Here is a 21,290-nt window from a genome sequence, read left to right as displayed (position 1 = left end):
AATTTTGTATTATTAAATTTATATTTGATGTGTTGTGCGCTTTTAGTTAAAGTGCTATGAGTATCACGGTGAGTAATGCTCTCTTCCTTCTATTTATCGTGTTCATATTTTTATCTTTTTAATTTTTTAGAAAAGAATCATATACTTTAATTACATATTAAATTTTTAATTTTAATTTTAATTAGAATAATATTTTATTTTAATTTTAATTTAAAATTATTTTTATCATAATATAATTATTTTTACTAATATATTATTAATTATACTCTTCAAATTTATTTCAGTGTGTACAGTAAACGAGGCGGGGCCGCAGCGAGTAGTATTCATCAAGCGCTATAACTGCTACGCAAGCACAACAATTAATGTTGATAAGACTTAATTACCCCCACGCAAATGAAATTGACACAAATATTGGTTGGTGGCTGGCTGTACATTCAAAACTTATTACTACTACTACTACTACAAACAAAAATAACAATAGTTAATTAATTAATTAATTAATATTAGCCGCCCACCGACTGGTTAAAGTCAAATCAGTTCAACCTCACCTCACACACAAAATTGGTGTTAAGGAAAGAAACCGTGTTCAGTAGTGGTAAGAAACAAACAAAAAAACATTACCAACACACAAACACAAGATCGACTCTCATTGCCCTTTTTCTTTCTTTTCATTACGCTGGCTTGGCTGGAGACAGATAATCATCTATCTATCTATCTATCCATCTTTTGACACCCCCGTATTTACCCACCCCACCCCACCCCACACCCGTCGAAGCTTCCTCAAATAACACACACGCACACACGCTCTATATAAACCCATCCACCCCTCCCTTGTCTTCATAATCATCATCATCATCTTCACAAATGGCTTCTTCCATTGCATTTCTAGCAGCAGCAGCATTCCTTTTTGTAACATACTATTCTTCTTCGGCAAAAGCTTCTGACTTCAATAAGGACTTCGAGATCACGTGGGGCGACGGGAGAGCCAAGATTGCCGAGAACGGGCAGCTGCTGACGCTGTCCCTCGACAGGGCCTCCGGGTCGGGGTTCCAGTCGCGGAAGGAGTACCTCTTCGGCAAGATCGACATGCAGCTCAAGCTCGTCCCCGGAAACTCCGCCGGCACCGTCACCGCCTACTACGTACTATCACCATCCTATCCTTGTATCTCTTTCTTGAATTCAATCCTTACTGATTTATTTATATATACATTTGTGTGGGTCGGTTGCCTTGCAGCTGTCGTCGCAGGGGCCCTCCCACGACGAGATCGACTTCGAGTTCCTGGGGAATCTGAGCGGGGATCCCTACACCCTCCACACCAACGTCTTCAGCCAGGGGAAGGGCAACCGGGAGCAGCAGTTCCACCTCTGGTTCGACCCAACCATGGATTTCCACACTTACTCCATCCTCTGGAACCCCCAACGCATCATGTACATATCCATCTATCCATCTATCTTCTAATTACAATTCGTTCTGCTAATTAGTTGCAATTCCAATTGCGCAGCTTCTCCGTCGACGGAACTCCGATCAGGGAATTCAAGAACGCAGAGTCAGTAGGAGTGGCGTACCCGAAGAAGCAGCCTATGAGGATCTACTCCAGCCTCTGGAACGCCGACGACTGGGCCACCAGAGGGGGCCTCGTCAAGACCGACTGGTCCCAGGCTCCCTTCACCGCCTCCTACCGCAGCTTCAACGCCGCAGACGGCGATGACTGGGTCAACCAAGAACTGGACAGCGCAGGGCAAGAAAGGCTGAAATGGGTGCAGAGCAAATACATGATATATAACTACTGCACTGATTCGAAACGCTTCCCTCAGGGATTCCCTCCAGAGTGCACCCTCAATTAGCTCCATCGTAATCATTCCTTCCTTCCAGACTATTCTTTCGTTCGTTTTTGTATCATCATCATTGATAATAATGAAATATGCAATCTTTACTCTCAAATGTTTCCATTCCGCTAATTTTTCCAAAAATCACGTGTTGAGTAAGATAGCATACACTCTATGAAAATATGTTATATATGTCGGTAAAAAATGGTGGAGTGGTATGAGAATTGAATAGCCGAGCCGAATTTCCACATTATTAAAAATATATATTATTAGTTCATATATTATATTGATAGTATAAAATAAATATTGTAAAGTCCCGTTTGGATTGGCTTCTGGCAGGAGCTTTTGACTTCTATTTTAAAAAAAAAAATTGTTTGCATCTGTTTGCATTGGCTTCTGTCCAAAAGCAGTAGCAGCTTTTGAAGCTGAAAAGTGCTTTTTTCAAAAGCACATTGAGGATAGCTTTTGAAATAAACAGAAATACTTTTCAGTTAAAATTACTGTTTTATCCTTAATAATAATATTAATAATATAATATTAAAATAAATAACTTATATATTATATTTTAATACAAATTAAAAAAATATAATTAATTTATTATATTTAATTTAAATACTATATTTGGATTAAAATTTAAAATTTAAATACCGAATGTAAATAGAAGTATATAAATTTTTTTAATTATGTTTAAATTACTAAATATAATTTATAAAATTTTAAAATAAATTATAAAATACAAATTATATAATATTATACTGTAATTTTATGTTTAATTGATATATTATCCTTAAATTAAAATTTTAAAATATAAATAATCAAAATTTAAAAGTACATTTTTTATACTTTAATTTAAAATCTTTAAATATAAATTATAAAATTTAAATGAAATTATAAAAATGTTATAAAAAAATATTAGTATTATATTAACCGCATGTCTTTTAAGTAATTTTAACGATTTAAAAGCACTTTCAATTATACAACTTTGGCTTCCAAACGGCCTAAGTAATATGTTCTTTACAAACATCTCTAATTAATCCAATAGAATAAAATATTCGTAACATGTAAATACATATTTGATCGAATATTTGAAATAGAAGGCCAAAATCTTGTCCAAACCTACATCTAAACACACATGCCAAGAACACAAACATGGAGATTGATCCCATCCCAAAACACCAAATAAAATTACAAATCAAATAGAACATACAAAATACAACAGGAGAGACCAACAATTAAGCACAGCCAACAACTACGAAATCACTCCAAGATCAGCGCAAAGCACAGCTCTATATAAACGATGCGCAAACCTGAACACAATAAATACAAACCTTGCAAAATTCCAACAAAAAACAGAGGTGAAAACATACCTATAAATCACAAATCCAACGTACAGGAGATTACATACTTTACACCGGTCGCACTCTCGGTCCTGTCCTAAATAACGTAAAGCAATTGGTAAGTTATAAAAATGATATGTCCGGCGGATAGTAAGCAATCAAGTCGATAACCAAGTTCAAAGCCACCTACTGTACCAGAGTATCCAAGTTTCATTAAACAGTAAAAAAAGGATCTTTGTAGCTACCGAGGATTTCCATATCGCGCCCATTCGTCAGCTGACATAATCCTCCGGTCAAGTAAGACATTTTTGGGAGGTCATTTATTGGTAAGAATAGTATTCTATTCATCTTCTAGTTCGACAATCTGTGCCCTCCTCTCGGCTGCTTTCTTCCTGATGAATATGCCCCACCGCATCGCAGCTTTGATTTTAAGCCAGCCGACAACAGCCTTCCCAGAGCGGGTTCGATCCTCGTTGTAGCTGAAACCGGGAGCAGGCGACGCAATGTAAGAAGGAAAACCGAAGCCATCATCCGGCATGTTAACGGAGGCATGATTTCCGCCGCCGCCGCCCATGCTGAAAAGCCGGAGCAAGTGCTGCATGTCTTCATTCTCGAGTATCTCATGACTCCGAATGCGAATTTCCTCCTCCGACAACAATTCGTCAACGCCATTCTCTCGGTTGCTAGGCCACTCCTCGAAAGGGTTGTGATTTGGCTGTGGAAGAGAAGAGCCCCCGATTTGGAATGACGCCGATGTTTGAGGAGGGCCGAGGGCAAGGCCAAACCGATTGCTATATGCATTGCTTTGGAACTGGTTTGGATTGTTGTCTTGCGGATTATGCTGAGCGAACGAGGCGATATCAACTTGAGCGTGCGGGTTGGAACTTATCAACTGGGACTGGATAGAGTATGTCGAAGTGATGCTATTGCCGTAACCTGAACCTGGATTAATTGATCGATGATGACCGCATTGCAGAGAAGAACAAAATTCGAATTACAAAAATAATATTGAAATAAAATTCAGATGCTCACCTCCAGTTAGCATGTTGTGATCCATTGGGAGATTGGAGGGTATCGAATCGTGCAAGCTCTGTGGCGGAAGATGGTTGTCGACAGAATTAATATATGTGACCGGACCTAATGGAAGATCGTCTCTAGATGTGCTCGACTTTTTGTTCTGCTTGGAATTCAATAGTGATTTTCCATCATACTCTATAACTTGACTCCAATTATCGTATGCTTTCTTCACCCAGGCATCGACATATACCTACACATGAATACGAGACAGAAATGCTTATTGCCTTCGGACAATTTGCTAAGTAAAATGATATTCACAATATAGAATCAAATGTAAATCACAATATAGATGAAGAGTATAATAAAAATAATAGAGCTAGAGGTTTCAATGAGAGCAAAAGAAACATTACGGTCAGGGAATTGAGAAAACTTAGCAAAACTATACGAACCAACCTGATTAAAAACAGCAACTTAAAATTTCAAAAATAGCATCCCATGAGCATGCACAAGTAACAATGTAAGGTAGCAAATTACAAAAAGAAACCGCTTTCGTACAATAAATTAGGACGATAAGAAACACAGAACGGATAAAAAAGAATCTAAAATCAAGAATCAGTAGAAAATAGCAAACCTTCTGGTCTTCAGACAGTGAGTCTGCTGAAAAATATTGATCATTAGATATCAGTCCACTCAGCTCGTAAATGTTGTTGAAAACGACACCCATGTGTCTCGAATCATCAGGATAATATACATAAAGCTTCCCACCCAAGACACAGGTTTTAGCATGTTCTATGAGGGCATCCCACATCTTATTTGACATGCCGCTCCCAAGTATCTGTCAAATGACACAATCGGATTAAGTTATCAAAACACACAGAATAACCAAAAAAGCAAAAGCATCTAAGAGTTCTTACATTCCTCAGCTTTTGTGAGTCTCTGACAACAAGGCGAAGGAAGTCCTCGACAGTAAAAATGCCGGACTTATTAAGCCTTTTGTGAAATGATCCATCCTTTCCAATTTTCTCCAATCTCCATACTTCATCAGTCAGAGCGGGTGGGTAATGTTTCTTGTACACTGTCGGAGAAAAGTATATCAAGAGGAGACACTTATGACGACTAATGGTTCAATAATGAGCACAAACAACTACATAGTTAAGAAGCAAAGTTATCTTGACACCTGCATCGGGGCAAAGGAGAAAATTGTAGAGAAACTATATCACAATCAGGCATAACTGAAATTAAGAAACATACATACATTCCCCACGATGATCTCTGACACTAAAAGCTTCTGTCTTTGCTTCACGAATGCGTATTCCCTCACAGTACCCAGATGCAACCTTCAAACCCATCCTGAACTTTCGGGTCCTTATCCAACTTGAATTATCTGTGAATGTAAGATCTCCGAGAGTTCCAACCCCTTCTTTGAGTGTGACTTGCAAATCCCCAGTCAAAAGAGGTCTTTTTCCCTCTCGCTCTTTCACAACATGGCTTTCAAACTCTTCCTGGTTCCACCCTTCCTCGTCTTCATTATTGAAGTCGCCTTCGAGCACTACAACATCCAGCTTCACAAAAGATTCAGGTCCAGATGTTACAACATGACCCGTGTTGGCATCAATTAGTACAACATGTATAGCTGCACCCTGTTCACCCTCCACTTTTGCCCCAGTGTACAGTGGTTGAGAAAGCCGGGTTTTAAAGTGAAGCTGCAAGTTTCTCCCATCCGGCCCTTCGATTCTTCTAGGAGATGCCCTGTACACAGTAACTTTAATAAACTCAGTAAACAAAAGCAGCTAAAATAATATAGTAGCAACAAATATTGATGAATGCAAAACAAAAACAGCTAAGGCAACAAAAAAATGTTGAACACACTGATTTAGGTGTTCTTATATTATATGTTTTAGATTATTGCATTTCGTATTATCAAGAAAATAGAGAGAGAAAAGGTAATGTGTTAAGTCATCTCAACAAGTTGAAATGCAAAAAAATATTCTTAGTATGCTTCTATTAGATCAATGGAATTTGTTAACTTATTTTAAGAAAAATAAATTAAAATACAACCTCCCGTTTAGCTTAGCAGGGCCTAGCTTAGCCAATGCTCGTTCAACTTCTTCACTAACCTGTTGAAGGCAAAGTTACTCACAAAGACACAAATCTTGCTTATAGGTTAACAAAATTAATATCCCAATAAAATGAACATGAGCTTTATCTGCATCTGATATTCACTCAAATAACTAAAAGATATTGCATCTATCATGCACAATGTATAGCGCAAAACTTCAATCGAAAGAGGACATGCATGTGCAGAAAGTCAAACAGAATTTTTGCACATTATATATTCAATAAACTAATTAAAAAAGAAGAAGAAAGAAAGAATGGGAAAGAATAGAAGGCTGAAATTTCCATTTTCCAAGCAAAAATTCATAACTGAATATCCATTATCGTTCAAGGCAAACAAACTTTTAATTTAAAATAACTGAGTTCCACACAAAAGCAAAATCTTCTGGCATCTGTCTGCATTATGCCATTAAGTAAAAGCCACATTTAAACATAAGAGCATAAACACATCAACTCGGAGTCAGAAAACATTCATCTTTACCACTCTCCGAAGAATTGGCTCCAAGGATGAGCAAAGTTTCTGGAGACTATCCACCTTTAGAGCTTCCACAATAACACTGCATAGAACAGATTAATGCTTATAGAGTCACCATTATTATAGTTTCATTTAGCATTGGCATTACAATTTTCAACAACTTAGATTTCCATAAACCAAACAATAAAAAAACAGTCAAGAGATGATCTTTTGTGGCGCGGTTCGACATAGGATCAACAGAAGTACATTGGAGCTCACACGAGAAACACGTCGAAAAAGCTTACATAAGAACCCAAATTCATTTCCCAAACTGCATAATAACAATCAAATATATTCATACATAGCCAAGTTTTCACAGGGCATGGCCATATTTAAGTCGCATCGCAACAACAATATATATATATATATATATTGAACAACAATTCTGCCTGCCAAAATGTTTAGCTACAAATTCCATGAACCAAAGTAAACTCTTCAACAATAAAGAAGAACTATGGAAACAACCCATTGCACACAAATTCAATCTTTCAATCACTTCCAGATATTTCTTCAATAAAAAATATAAATGAAATGAAACTTGATGAAACAAAATCAAAACCCTGCTACCTAGCTAAAGCAGGCCTTTTCCTCTCCGGCTCCTGTTCTTCATCCCCACCACTTTCCAAGCTCCTTTTCCCTCTCCCTTTCATCGAATTAGTCCTTTCCATATACCTCGTCTGCATTTTATACTTCAATACAACAAAAACAGTAGATAAAATAAACCACCTAATTTCCCAAACCCTAATCCAAATCTATACCCACAATAATCAAAATCTATTAATCGATTAAAACCGATCTTAAGTCCCCCAATAGCTAAACCCTATCTGAGAATCCCAGATCCCCAATTTCACAAAACTATCGCCCGCAAGAATCCATTAAAACGACATACAACAAAAAATAATAAAAAAGGTACCGCATGGGTGGCCCAAAGCAAGTGGATTGAGATGATTCCTTGATATTATCAATGGAGCTTGCTCAGTGTTGGTCCGTGCGCGTCAAGTGCGTATTTTGTGGGACGATGACGACTAGGACAGTGACCAGGAAACGGACAGCGGTAAAAGGTGGACTGAAATGGTATTACCAAAGAGGAGATGTGTCTCTGATCAATTGCCGTGATGGTTTTTGTGTGCACTGCGACTCTTCTTTATACGACCAGAGTTTTCTTGGATCAATATCAGCCGTCGGATTGACTGAAAAGTGACGGCGGATGGCCACGTCAGGTTTTCTCTAAATAAATCAATTATGAAAGTTAATTAATGGTCTGAAAAAGACCGTCGTATTTTTTTGCTGTGACGATTATGGAAATTGCCAGCTGTAAATTAAGCCAACTAACGTGATGGTGGTTCCTACCATTCACTTTTTTATAGTTACTTTCTTAATTTCGTAAAGAATATATAATTAATTAAGGCATAAATTTTTAATATTAATATATTTAACTTACTTATAATAATCAACCTTTTTTTTTTTTATCTAAAACCATTGTGTTGCAATTTAATTATTGTGATTTAAAATAAACTAATTATAATTTAAAATTAATTTGAAATTGATATTATTTAAATAATATTTATAAAAAAATAATATACTGTACTTTTTATTAAAAATCTAAATGAATAATATTGGCTTTGTTCTTCTCATAAAAATTTTATAACATATTTTTCAAAAACATATTCATTCAAATTAAATATACAAATGAGATTACTTGGAAAATTATAGTAAGAAATTTACACAACATTAATTTTGAATTTTGTACTATTTATTTCTTTAAAATATCAAATCAAATATATATTTTAACCCAAAATATCACATCAATTACTAAACTCAGGAATTCTGAAAATTTTAAAAACAACAAAAAAAAAATAGCATTAAGCTCCAGTAACATAATCACTCAATAAACCACTATTTATAAAAAAAATAATAATAATATTTTCAAAATAGCATCATCTCAAATTCTTTCTCTAGCAAAATATTACATCCTAAAATTTTTTAAAACTCCAAAATTTTTCAAATTTTTTATCTAAAATGTAACCCAAATAAAACTTTTTAAAAAATAAAGAAAATGAAAGTTTAATTTAAAACACAGAACCAACTTGTGAACAAGTCGTTTGGAATGCAGCATTATAATCGACTACACCAATTTACCATTAACCTGACTCAACCAAATAAAGTTTTGAAAACAACTTCACTGAAACTGAAATCCAAAACCATAAAACATCTCAAGGCAGCTCTTTAACAGAAGTTTCAAACATAGTATTCAACGGAAATGTCGAATTGGAATTAGTAAAAAGAAAGCAAATGCATCCCATGTGTCCATCATTTCGACCCTACCGCAGTTGTTAAGAATGCTCTTCCCGGTTTCCTGTTGGCCAGAGGTCCATGGCATCCAAGAAGCTGCAAGATTCGAAAGGTACAAACACAGCATTAGCCCAGATAAAAACATATGATAGAACATTATTACTACAGTTTTAATTAGAACAGTCGGATCATATTGTTATCGATATCTAATTGGATCTTTAGGAGGACAAGGCACACACTTATACACTAGCTTTGTTGGGAGAAACCTGCAGGATTGTTTTTCTGTTTACTTACTGAAAATCATAATAGTTAGAATTTCCCAATAGCTGTTTGATCGAACAATTTAGCAGTCACATGTGGAATTTGCGGGTAATATAAATAGGGTGTATCAAAAAAACAAACCTTTGCATTCACTCCATCGGAAAGAATCCTATTCTCAGACTTCCATTTCACGAAATCAGTGCGGCTGAATTTGGTGAATCCCCTAAAACATCAAGCCACAGAAAATCAGCAATCAGATTCAATGCGTAGAGCTTTCCATCTTACTTAATTGGATAAAAGTGTAAATCACTAAATAGGCATAATAGTCCACAAACCACAAAAATGATTGGATAATTACCAGAAACTTATTCAATATAGAAGAAACCAGAAACAAGATGAAAATGGGAAAATCAATCATATTAGAAACAGAATAAGCAAAAACATCGGCTCGATAAAAAAGTGTTATACCATTTCCTGCTGACAATGATCTTTTGGCGTCCAGGAAACTTGAATTTTGCTCGGCGCAAAGCCTCCTGGGCATGATGACTGTTGCCATCCTTGCAGCGCACAGATAACAGGACCTGACCAATGGCAACACGAGCACAGGTGCCCTGAGGCTTACCGAAGGCTCCTCGCATGCCAGTCTGGAGCCTATCAGCCCCAGCGCAAGACAACATCTTGTTGATACGCAGGACATGGAATGGATGCACCCTGACCCTCAAATGGAACGCATCCTTTCCAGCAAATTTAGCCATGTATTTGTTGCAAGCAATGCGGGCAGCTTCAAGTGCCTCGCTCGAGACATTTTCCTTCTCCCAACTGACCAAATGCACACAGAAGGGGAACTCATCAACACCCTTTTTCTTCATTCCAACGTCATAAATCCTGATCTTAGGATCAGGCACACCACGACAGTACCGCGACTTTGGGTATGGCTTGTTCTTGATTTGACGATAGCACCTGGCCGGTCCTGAAAGGAAAAGCATGTAATAAAACTCACAAACCAAATATGCATATTGTAAACACATGTCTCATGGATCAAGAAAATTCTAAAAATCCTACTGCTCAACCTTTGATATTAGAGATCCAAAATGCCATGAAATCACATTTGAATTGAAGATCTATTTTCGATTCCTATTTCATCAATGTTTTGTCCAAACGTGACTATTTTGAATAAAAGATTCCTTGGTCTAATAGTTCCTAACTCCCCACCGTTGCAACACGGTATCAACCTACTCATTCAGATAAGATCACATCTCGACAAGAAATTCCTATTTCTAAATTTTTTTCCTCTTCGACGTGATAGGGTTCCAAAAAATTTCAATAAGAGCAGCGAAGAAGCATCACACGCAAACCTCAAATTCTCAATTACAACAGTAACTACATAATTTTTCTCAATTCAGGCCAATTAACACCCACATCACAACTAATTGGAAAACATATGCACATCACGAACACTGATATCGGAAAAAGCAAAAAACAAATCTTAATGAGACCTACATGAAAACATACATCCAAAATCATAGGCTCAGCAAAACATTAACAGCTGCCAAATCGAATCGAGCAGAGAAATACCAAAAGAAAAACAAACAAACAAATAAAAGGCTTGGCATCCTTGTTACGTTATTTTCATTAAACAATACACATCTACAAACAATTAACAATAAATTCACGAGCAAGACGAAGTTTACTTCTCCCCATCTCGACGCTCCAGCAGTCAATCCGGCTTCGGCTTCGGCTGCGGCTGCGGCTGCAAGTCACCAACACCCAAAACCCTAGCCAAGAAGAGAGAAATTGGTGCTGATTTATAAATATATTTATAATTAAAATTATTATAGATTTTTATAGTCTTTTTACAAAAATAACAATAATATTATTAATAGAAGCATAAATATTAATTAACTAGATAATAATATGTTATATAACATCGTTAATTCAAAATATTTTTATTTTCTTTTCTCTTAAAAAATATAAATATTTTTATTTATATTTAAAATTATACATTTTCTATAAAATTAATTTATATTAATTATAAATAAATAAAATATTTTTTATTTGAAAAATTATATTATCTATTTATATGGTATACATATATTTTTTTATATAATTTTTTAAATAGTTAAATACATATTTTAATTTTTTTATTATATATTAAATTTATTTTAAAATTATCAATATTGTTAATTATATAAAAAAAAATAAAATAATATTATAATTCACTATTATTAAGTAATTAAATATTAATTTTTAAATACAATATTTTTAATAAAAATATTTTTATTTACTTTATTTTTTAATAAATTTTTTAATAAATTTTTCATATCACTCATTTTACTTTTTATTTATTTTATTTTTATATTAAAATAGTATTTATATATCTCGTTAAATTATTGATGGCATGAAAATTTAAGTGATGTAAATTAGTAAATTATTGATAATAAATTATAATATTATTTTTTTTATTTTTTACTATATAAATAGTGTTATTAGTATTTTAAAAATATAAATTAATATATATATGATTAAAATAAATTTAAAATATATATTTAAATACTTTTAGTATTACATTTCAATAAAATATATATATATAATATAAGTATTATTTTTTAGATAATAAAAGTGGTCAATTCAACATGAGTCAAATTCGAAAAATGGCGATATCATAATTGTTCTTGATGGCATTATGATTGTATTTCCGCCATTTAAACACAGTGTAAATGACAAAGATAAATAAAGATTCAAGAGAACTAAAAAGATAATTTTGAAACTCTTTGCTAGAACAATTTATGATCCATAATCTTTTCTTGAAAGGTTGAAGAAGTCACAAAGATCAAACAAAAGGAAAGATAGGTGATAGAGATTTTAAAGAAGATCATTCCTTCAGTGAAAGTCATCAGTCATAATCCGAAATATTGACAAGTTTTTGAAAGAGTTGTGTACCAAGAAGAAAAGATTGAAAGAAAATAAACAAATCATTGCATGTGAGAACTTTTCAACTATTTTGAAAAAAAAAAAAATCTCATGCAAATATAATGACTCGACTATGTTAAATGTTAAACAAGGCATATTGACAATGAAATTTGATGATAATAAGATTCATTTTAATGTATATATATAATAGTGTATATGTTGATTTTAACTGTGTGTGTGCAATTACTATTATTAAGCCTTTGATGTGGGATTTTTTCCAACAAAATGACTCAAAAGCTCTCGACTTGACTTGAGATCAAAGCCACCAAATATCTAGGAGTGTAACCCGTTTGCAGGATGATAAGAGTTCTTTAGAGACATTTTATGTTAGTAATCATCGACTTAAGTACAAGCAGGATGATAAGAGCTCTCTAGAAACATTTTATGTTAGTAATCATCGACTCAAGTACAGGTACGGTGCGGAGAAGCCTAATTGGAGATGAAAAAAAAAAAAAGAAAAAAACTACGAGTGTACCACAAAATGAATAACAAGACATTACGTCTAGTCTAGTAAGGGTATGTTTCTTCTACCCAAGTTCGGACAAAATTAGTGTGCAACACTGTTTGCACAGTAATTTTGCTTGAACTTGGATTGTTTGGTAGAGTTGTTAATGATCCGAGTCGAGCCAAATTTTACATGTTCGTTAACGTTCGCGAACAAGGCTCGTGTTCGTTCGTTAAGCTTTCGAACTCGTTAAGAATTTTTCTTATTTGAGCCCGTGTTCGTGTTCGGCTCAATTAAGCTCGTTCGAACTCGTTTGTTTTATTTTTAAAAAATTTATATATAAATTATAAAGAAAATTTAAAATTATTTTATTTATATATTTTAAATTAATATTTTATTTATTTATAAATTATAATTTTATATGTATATATAATATTTATAATAAATATATTATTTAAACGAACATTCACGAAGAAAGCTCGGGCTCGTTCATTAATCAAACGAGCCTATTTATGTTGTTCGGCTCGGCTCGTTAACATTCGCAAACGAGTTTTAACCAAGCCGAATCGAGCCGAGTTCACGAACGGCTCGGTTCGTTTAACAGCTCTACTGTTTGGTTTGGGGGACACGCCTGACCGAGGCGTTGTCTTCTTTTTTTCTTTTTTTTTTAGTCTTTTTAAATTATAAATATAAAAAAATTATAATAATATAGAAAATAAAACTTTTTATAATACAAATAAATAAAAATTTATAAATTTATAAGTAGATATAAAATAAATTTATATCAAATTAATACACACTTATATTAATATATATATATTGATTACAGTTAAATCAATATACATAAAAACTCTTCAAACTCAACCCAAATTCAAACATAAAAAAACACATAAATTCAAATTCATTTCAAAATTCAAATAAAAACCAAACTCAAACCCAAATTTCCCCAAAATCCTCTAAAAAAACACACCCTAGAGAAAGACTTTTCTTGGAAGACAATTCAAAACTTTTACTTGCTTTCATTTTTTCATTCTAATTATCCTATCTATTAAGCAAAATCAAAATTTTAACCTTAAGGGTCGGCTGGATTTGAAGGTTTAGGAGAGGAGAGGAATGAGAAATGAATTCTAACTATATAGATATTTTTATGTTTTATTTAAATTATTTTAAAAGGAAGAGGAAAAAATATGGTTTGTATTATATTTTCTTCTTCTTCAATTTTGAGAAATTTGAACAGAAGAATTTTATTAAAACTATTTTTACTTATTACTTATTATATATTTATATTTTATTATATCTTTTAAATTTAAAATATATATAAATTTGTGATTCGGTATGTATTTAAATATTTTAATAATTAATTTTTAATAGAACAAGTGTTTTTTAATAATAAAATTTTATATAATAAAAATAATATTTATTTATTTATAATTAATATAAATTAATTTTACAGAAGGTAAGAAGGTAGAGAGTTTTAAATATAAATAAAAAAGTTTTAAATAGATTTTACATAATTTATGATATTATATAAAGTTAATTAAATTAATTTATATTTATTAAATATATTTTAGATAAATATATTACCGGCGCCGGAAGCTATGATCTCCAAGTTTTGCAAACAATATATATCTTAACCAGACATTCGCTGGAGACTTGCAACAAATTGACAAAAATAAAGTTTGAATGAGTTGAGAGCGCAACCATTTTTATTTTTTATTTTTTTTAATATGCAATTATTTAGATATTCAGATTTAGTAGATTTATATTGATCTTATTAATAGATTAGATTACTTAGATTTGAATCTATGGAATCTATTTTGTATGGCTTATATATAGGCTTTTTATTTTGACGATAATAAAGACAATCTCATTATTTTCCCCCAAAATTTCTAACATAGATATAGCCTTTCATGTTGAGATATTTTAGATATTTAGATTTAGTAGATTTATATCTAGATTTGATCTTATTCATAGATTAGATTACTTAGATTTGAGTCTATCGAATCTATTTTGTATGGCCTATATATAGGCTCTTATTTTGACGATAATAAGACAATCTCATTATTTTCCCCCAAAATTTCTAACATGGTATCAGAGCCTATTTTTCTCATGCCATAGATATAGCCTTTCAACCCGTGTTTCTCCGGGTACATTCAACCTGGATTGTACCCGGAGGTCTTGTGATTTTGAGATGGTCTTGTGATTTTGAGATCATGCATTTGCAAGTTGTTTTTTTGCAGATCTGAAATCTTCGCTGCTTGTTTGTTGCCTGCGAGTGATCTGAAACGATCTGTCATATGTCCATTGTCTGTCTGTTGCTGCGTGCGATCTGCCATATTTCGTTGCCTGTGTGTTGCTACGTGCGATCTACCATTTGTCGTTGCCTCGGAGTCACGTCGTTTTAAGCTCCGGTGGAGTCATCTCGTTTTCGGCTCTGGTGGAGTCATCTCATTTTCAGCTTGTTCGGTTCTGGTGGAGTCATATTGTTTTCGGCTCCGGTGGAGTCATCTCGTTTTCGCCTCTGGTGGAGTTATGTGGTTTTTGGCTCCGGTGGAGTCATGTTATTTTCGACTCAAGTAGAGTCATCTCGTTTTCGGCTCCGATGGAGTCATCTCGTTTTCGACGGCTCCGGTGGAGTCATGTCGTTTTAGGTTCCGGTGGAGTCCTGTCATTTTCAACTCCGGTGAAGTCATATCGTTTTCGGCTCCGGTGGAGTCATCTCGTTTTAGGCTCCGGTGGAGTCCTGTCGTTTTTTGCTCTGGTGGAGTCATCTCGTTTTAGGCTACGGTGGAGTCCTGTCGTTTTCGGCTCCGGTGGAGTCATATCGTTTTCGGCTCCGGCGGAGTCCTGTCGTTTTCGGCTCCGGTGGAGAGTCATCTCGTGTTCGGCTTCGGTGGAGTCATGTCGTTTTCGTCTTCGGTGGAGTCATGTCGTTTTCGGCTCCGGTGGAGTCATATTGTTTTCGGCTCCGGTGGAGTCATCTCGTTTTTTGCTCCGGTGGAGAGTCATTTTGTTTTCGATTCTGGTGGAGAGTCATCTCGTTTTTTGCTCCGGTGGGTGGAGAGTCAACTGCTAATTTTATTTATGTTTTGTTTTTGCGTTTATATTCAAAATTTTCATCAAACTCAAGTTGGTTTCTGTTATACCACTTGAGTTTGAGGGGATGTTGAGATATTTTAGATATTCTGATTTAGTAGATTTATATCTAGATTTGATCTTATTCATAAATTAGATTACTTAGATTTAGGTCTATCGAATCTATTTTGTATGACCTATGTATAGGCTCCTTATTTGACGATAATAAGACAATCTCATTATTTCCCCCAAAATTTCTAACACAAATAATAATCCACAATTTTTATTTTTATTTTTATTTTTTTGTCTAATATCATTTTGTTCTCCAATGACCAAATATTCAACCAGATGCTGACTTTAACCATCACCAATAATATATGTACAGAAATGGTATTAAGTGGATGTTGATGGAGAGATAGAGAAATGGAAATATTTCCTTGTTTAGTTGTGGAATGATTTTTCTCATGTTTGCACAAAAATAAAAAGAAATTGAAAGAGTGGAGTGTGTGCTTATTTAATTTTTACTATTTAATTTATATTTACTTATTTTTATTTTTTTACTATTATTTATTTTTATGCATTTTATATTATTAACATCTCCTAAAATAATATATTTAAATTATTATTAAAATAAATTTTTAAACTAAAAATACAATAAGAAATCATTTATCCAAATTATCATTTTTTAATTTTACAAAAAAATAAAATAATAATCAATTATCATTATTATTTTTACAATTCCATTATCTATTATAATTACATTCACTAGTTTTAATTTACCTCACATAAAAAAATTTATTTTCCAACAAATTCACAAAACACACACCATCTTTCAAAACTTTATCTACAAAGGAACCTAAATAATTTTTTCCTAAAAATATAGTGAAAAATAAAAATTAAATTCTAAGTGGTTTGGATTTGGAATGCAGCAATATAGTCGACTTCACCGATTTACCAGACCGAAAACTAAATAAAACATTGAAAATAACTAAACTGAATCTGATATCCAAAACCATGGCATATAAAGCCACATGTAGAAATCCAAAAATATCATCAAGGCAGATTCAACACAAGTTTCAAACACAATAATCGAGCAGAAATTATTAAAAACAAAGCAAGTGCATCCCATGTGTCCATCAGTTCGATCCTACGGCAGTAGATAAGAATGCTCTTCCGGGTTTTCTGTTGGCCAAAGGTCCATGGCATCCAAGAAGCTGCATCATTCAAAATAAACAAACACAGAATTAGCCAATATAATAACATAAGATACAACCTTATGAATACAGTTTTAATTAGGACAGTCGGGTCATATTGTTATCGATATCTAATTGAATCTTTAGGAGGGCAAGGACAAAAATATACACTAGTTTTGTAGATAGATACCAGCAGGTTTGCTTTTCTGTTTACTTACTGAAAATCATGAATAGCTAGAATTCATATGTGAAAAATGCAGGTAATATAGATAGGGTGTTTAACAATAAACAAACCTTTGCATTCACTCCATCGGAAAGAATCCTATTCTCAGACTTCCATTTCACATAATCAGTGCGGCTGAATTTGGTGAATCCCCTAAAATATCAAGCCACGAAAAATCAGCATTCAGATTCACCGTGTAGAGCTCTCCCTCTTACTTAGTAGGATAAAAAATTAAATCCCTAAATAGGAATAATAGTACACAAACCACAAAATGATTGGAGAATTATCACAAACATATTCAACTATAAAAGAAACCGGAAACAATATGAGAATGGCAAAAATAATCATATTAGAAACCGCATAAGGAAAAACATCAGCACTATAAAGAAAGTGTCATACCATTTCCTGCTGACAATGATCTTTTGGCGTCCAGGAAACTTGAATTTTGCTCGGCGCAATGCCTCCTGTGCATGATGACTGTTTCCATCCTTGCAGCGCACAGATAACAGGACCTGACCAATGGCAACACGAGCACAGGTGCCCTGAGGCTTACCGAAGGCTCCTCGCATGCCAGTCTGGAGCCTATCAGCCCCAGCGCACGACAACATCTTGTTGATACGCAGGACATGGAATGGATGCACCCTGACCCTCAAATGGAACGCATCCTTTCCAGCAAATTTAGCCATGTACTTGTTGCAAGCAATGCGGGCAGCTTCAAGTGCCTCGCTCGAGACATTTTCCTTCTCCCAACTGACCAAATGCACACAGAAGGGGAACTCATCAACACCCTTTTTCTTCATTCCAACGTCATAAATCCTGATCTTAGGATCAGGCACACCACGACAGTACCGCGACTTTGGGTATGGCTTGTTCTTGATTTGACGATAGCACCTGGCCGGTCCTGAAAGGAAAAGCACTAAATAAAATCCACTGGAGCAAAATTGTATATTGTAAACATTCGTCTCATGGATCAAGAAATATCTAAAAATGCCCCAAAAAAATGGTTGTACTACTGCTCGACATTTGACATTGGAGAATCAAATACCACGAAACCATATTTGAATTGAAGATCTATTCTGGGTTCCTATTTCATCGAGTTTTGTCCAAAAGTGACTATTTTGAATAAAAGTTCCTTGGTCTAATAATTCCAAACTACCTAACCCTTGCAACATAGTATCAAACTACTTATTCAGACAAGATCACATCTCGACAGGCAATTCCTATTCCTCAATTATTTTCCGACAGAGTTCCAAAAAATTTCAATAAGAGCAGGTAAGAAGCATCATACGCAAATTCAGACCGATTAACACCCAGGTACAACTAATTGGAAAACATATGCACATCACGAACAATGATATCGGAAAAAGCAAAAAATAAATCTTAATAAGACCTACATAAAAACATATATCCAAAATCACAAGCTCAGAAAAACATAAACAGCTGCCGAATCGAATCGAACAGAAAGCGATTTACCAAAAGAAAATTAAACGAACAAACAAATAAAAGGCTTAGCATCTTTGTTAGGTTATCATCAAAGAATACACATCTACAAACAATTTGCGATAAATTAACAAGCAAGACGAAGCCTACTTCTCCCCATCTCAACGCTCCAACAGTCAATCCGGCCGCGGCTGCAGGTCACCAACACCCGAAACCCTAGAAAAATAGTGTATATATCCTTATATAAAAATAATCAAAAATAATTTCTAAAATATATGCTATATAAGAATAAAGTAATATATGTTATATAATATATAACAAAATATGAAATTACTATTACTAATAATATATATAATATATAGATATTGTAATATATATAGATATCTAATAAAGTATGTGTATATATATATATATGTATATAAGAGAGAGAGGAAGAGTAAATGAAGGGTGTGTTTGTTTGGGGGTTTGGATTTTGGATTGGGATTTGAATAGTAAAAATTTTGAATTTGAATAGTTGTATGATGTGATATAAATAGGTGTTGATGTGATGTTTTGAATGTAAAATTGATTTTTAGTATAATATAAAAAATGAAAAATAGGTGTTTGATTTGATGTTTTTGGGGGGAAAAAATTGGATGAATAGTGAAAATCCTCCAAAATCCTTCAACCAAACACACCCGAAGAGTATCCTTTCCCATTTCTTATGGCATATTTATAGTCAAATTACGTTGATATTAGTCATTATAATTGATGACTTGACAACATAATTGCATGACACATATAAATAAGTAAATATGAGTTATAGCACTCCGTGTCATTTAATTGCAATGAATACGCCTCGTTAAAACCTTACTAAGAAAAAATTCAATGGGACAAAACTCCTAGTTATGGAGGAAAAAATTCAATGGGACAAAACTCTTAGTCAAGGAAAAAGAGTACGTCATTCATGCATTAAAAATACTTCCCTTGATGTGGACATCACTTGAAATATCGCTCCCCCTGATGTTGACATTACTTGAAATATCGCTCCCCTTGATATGGACATCATTTGAATTCTTCCAACCGATGCATCCCAATGATCTTTACCAATTTCTCGAACGTTGCGGTCGGTAAAGCCTTGGTCAACAAGTCTGCTAAATTTTGGTCTGATCGAATTTGTTGCACATTTATTTCACTATTTTTCTGGAGATCATGAGTAAAGAAAAATTTCGGTGAAATATGTTTCGTTCTATCTCCCTTGATATATCCTTCTTTCAGTTGTGCTATACACGCTGCATTATCTTTGTACAAAATAGTATGAGGATTATCATTTTCAGATTTCAAACCACAATTCTGTAAAATATGGTGAATCATTGATCTTAGCCAAACACACTCTCTACTGGCTTCATGAATTGCTATTATTTCTGCATAATTTGAAGATGTGGCGGTTAATGTTTGTTTAGTGGATCTTCAAGATACCATTGTACTGCCACAAGTAAACATATAGGCAGTTTGAGACTTGGCAGATAAAAAAGATACCCAGCATCTGCATATCCAATCAATTCATGTCGAGATCCTTTTGAATATAATAGACCAAGATCAATAGATCCTTGGAGATAACGAAAAATATGTTTGATTTCTTTCCAATGTCGTTGTCTTGGTATTGCACTAAACCTGACCAATAAATTTACAAAAAACGCTATATCTGGTATAGTACTGTTAGCCAGATACATTAGTGCACCAATAGCACTTAAATATGGTACTTCAGGACCAAGTGCTTCCTCATTCTCCTCTTTTGGTCTAAAAGGATCTTTAATATGATCGAGAGTTCTAACGACCATTGGAGTACTCAATGAATGTGCTTTATCCATTGCAAATCGTTTTAATACCTTCTGGGTATATGCAGATTGATGTATCAAAATCCCATTTTCCAAATGTTCAATTTGTAGACCATGACAAAATTTCGTTTTTCCGAAATCTTTAATTTCAAACTCCCTTTTCAAATATTCAATAGCTTCTTGGACCTCTACAGGGGTTCCAATTAAATTCAAGTCATCCACATAGACAGCTATTATTACAAAATTTCTCCCATTTTTCTTTATAAAAATACACGGACAAATAGAATCATTGGCATATCCCTCTTTCAATAATGATTCACTGAGACGATTATACTACATGTGACCAAATTGTTTGAGCCCATACAAAGACTTTTGTAACTTAATAGAATAACATTCTTTTGACTTTGATTTATATGCATCAGACATACTAAATCCTTCAGGGATTTTCATGTAAATATCACTATCCAACGAGCCATATAAATATGTAGTTACAACGTCCATCAAACGCATATCCAAATTTTCATGTACTGCCAAACTGACAAGATATCGAAATGTTATTCCATCCATTACTGGAGAATATGTTTCATTAAAATCAACTCTAGGTCTTTGTGAAAAACCTTGGGCAACAAGTCTTGCTTTATATATGGCAATTTCATTATTCTCATTTCGCTTTCGAATAAATACCAATTTATAGCCAACAGGCTTAACACCTTCAGGTGTTTGAACAATGGGTCCAAAAACTTTTCGTTTTGCTAGTAAATTTA

The 21,290-nt window shown here is 33.8% G+C and overlaps 4 protein-coding genes across 5 annotated transcripts; 1 reads left to right on the top strand and 3 right to left on the bottom strand.

Moving 5' to 3' along the window:
- The first annotated feature begins 843 nt into the window (after positions 1–843).
- Positions 844–2,104, top strand: LOC127265738 (probable xyloglucan endotransglucosylase/hydrolase protein 23). Its single transcript, XM_051295711.1, has 3 exons — positions 844–1,140; positions 1,235–1,428; positions 1,503–2,104. The coding sequence occupies exons 1-3, from the start codon at positions 865–867 to the stop codon at positions 1,843–1,845; spliced, it is 813 nt and encodes a 270-aa protein (XP_051151668.1). The 5' UTR covers positions 844–864; the 3' UTR covers positions 1,846–2,104.
- Positions 2,105–3,179: 1,075 nt separating this feature from the next.
- On the bottom strand, positions 3,180–7,935 carry LOC127264503 (calmodulin-binding protein 60 D-like). 2 transcript variants are annotated; one of them, XM_051294074.1, is made up of 9 exons: positions 7,724–7,935; positions 7,378–7,499; positions 6,778–6,853; positions 6,240–6,298; positions 5,437–5,930; positions 5,096–5,256; positions 4,813–5,016; positions 4,197–4,431; positions 3,180–4,100 (listed from the first exon to the last, which is right to left on the bottom strand). In XM_051294074.1, exons 2-9 carry the CDS (start codon positions 7,491–7,493, stop codon positions 3,505–3,507), a joined length of 1,941 nt encoding a protein of 646 aa, XP_051150031.1. In that variant the 5' UTR covers positions 7,494–7,499; positions 7,724–7,935; the 3' UTR covers positions 3,180–3,504. The 2 variants fall into 2 exon arrangements, with proteins under 2 accessions (XP_051150031.1, XP_051150023.1); XM_051294066.1 differs by having other exon boundaries at positions 3,180–4,106; positions 7,724–7,933.
- Positions 7,936–8,897: 962 nt separating this feature from the next.
- On the bottom strand, positions 8,898–11,186 carry LOC127264514 (60S ribosomal protein L10-like). The gene is made up of 4 exons (XM_051294085.1): positions 11,055–11,186; positions 9,832–10,333; positions 9,505–9,586; positions 8,898–9,198 (listed from the first exon to the last, which is right to left on the bottom strand). The coding sequence occupies exons 1-4, from the start codon at positions 11,062–11,064 to the stop codon at positions 9,121–9,123; spliced, it is 672 nt and encodes a 223-aa protein (XP_051150042.1). The 5' UTR covers positions 11,065–11,186; the 3' UTR covers positions 8,898–9,120.
- Positions 11,187–16,838: 5,652 nt separating this feature from the next.
- On the bottom strand, positions 16,839–19,022 carry LOC127264522 (60S ribosomal protein L10). Its single transcript, XM_051294096.1, has 4 exons — positions 18,860–19,022; positions 17,669–18,170; positions 17,341–17,422; positions 16,839–17,067 (listed from the first exon to the last, which is right to left on the bottom strand). Exons 1-4 carry the CDS (start codon positions 18,867–18,869, stop codon positions 16,990–16,992), a joined length of 672 nt encoding a protein of 223 aa, XP_051150053.1. The 5' UTR covers positions 18,870–19,022; the 3' UTR covers positions 16,839–16,989.
- Positions 19,023–21,290: the final 2,268 nt, after the last annotated feature.

The sequence above is a fragment of the Andrographis paniculata genome, unplaced genomic scaffold, assembly GCF_009805555.1.
Source record: "Andrographis paniculata isolate CXL003 unplaced genomic scaffold, ASM980555v1 Contig17END, whole genome shotgun sequence".
In the NCBI taxonomy this organism is placed as follows: Eukaryota; Viridiplantae; Streptophyta; class Magnoliopsida; order Lamiales; family Acanthaceae; genus Andrographis; species Andrographis paniculata.
The sequence above is the reverse complement of the archived record's forward strand: the minus strand, read 5'-3'. Positions and strand labels throughout refer to the sequence as shown.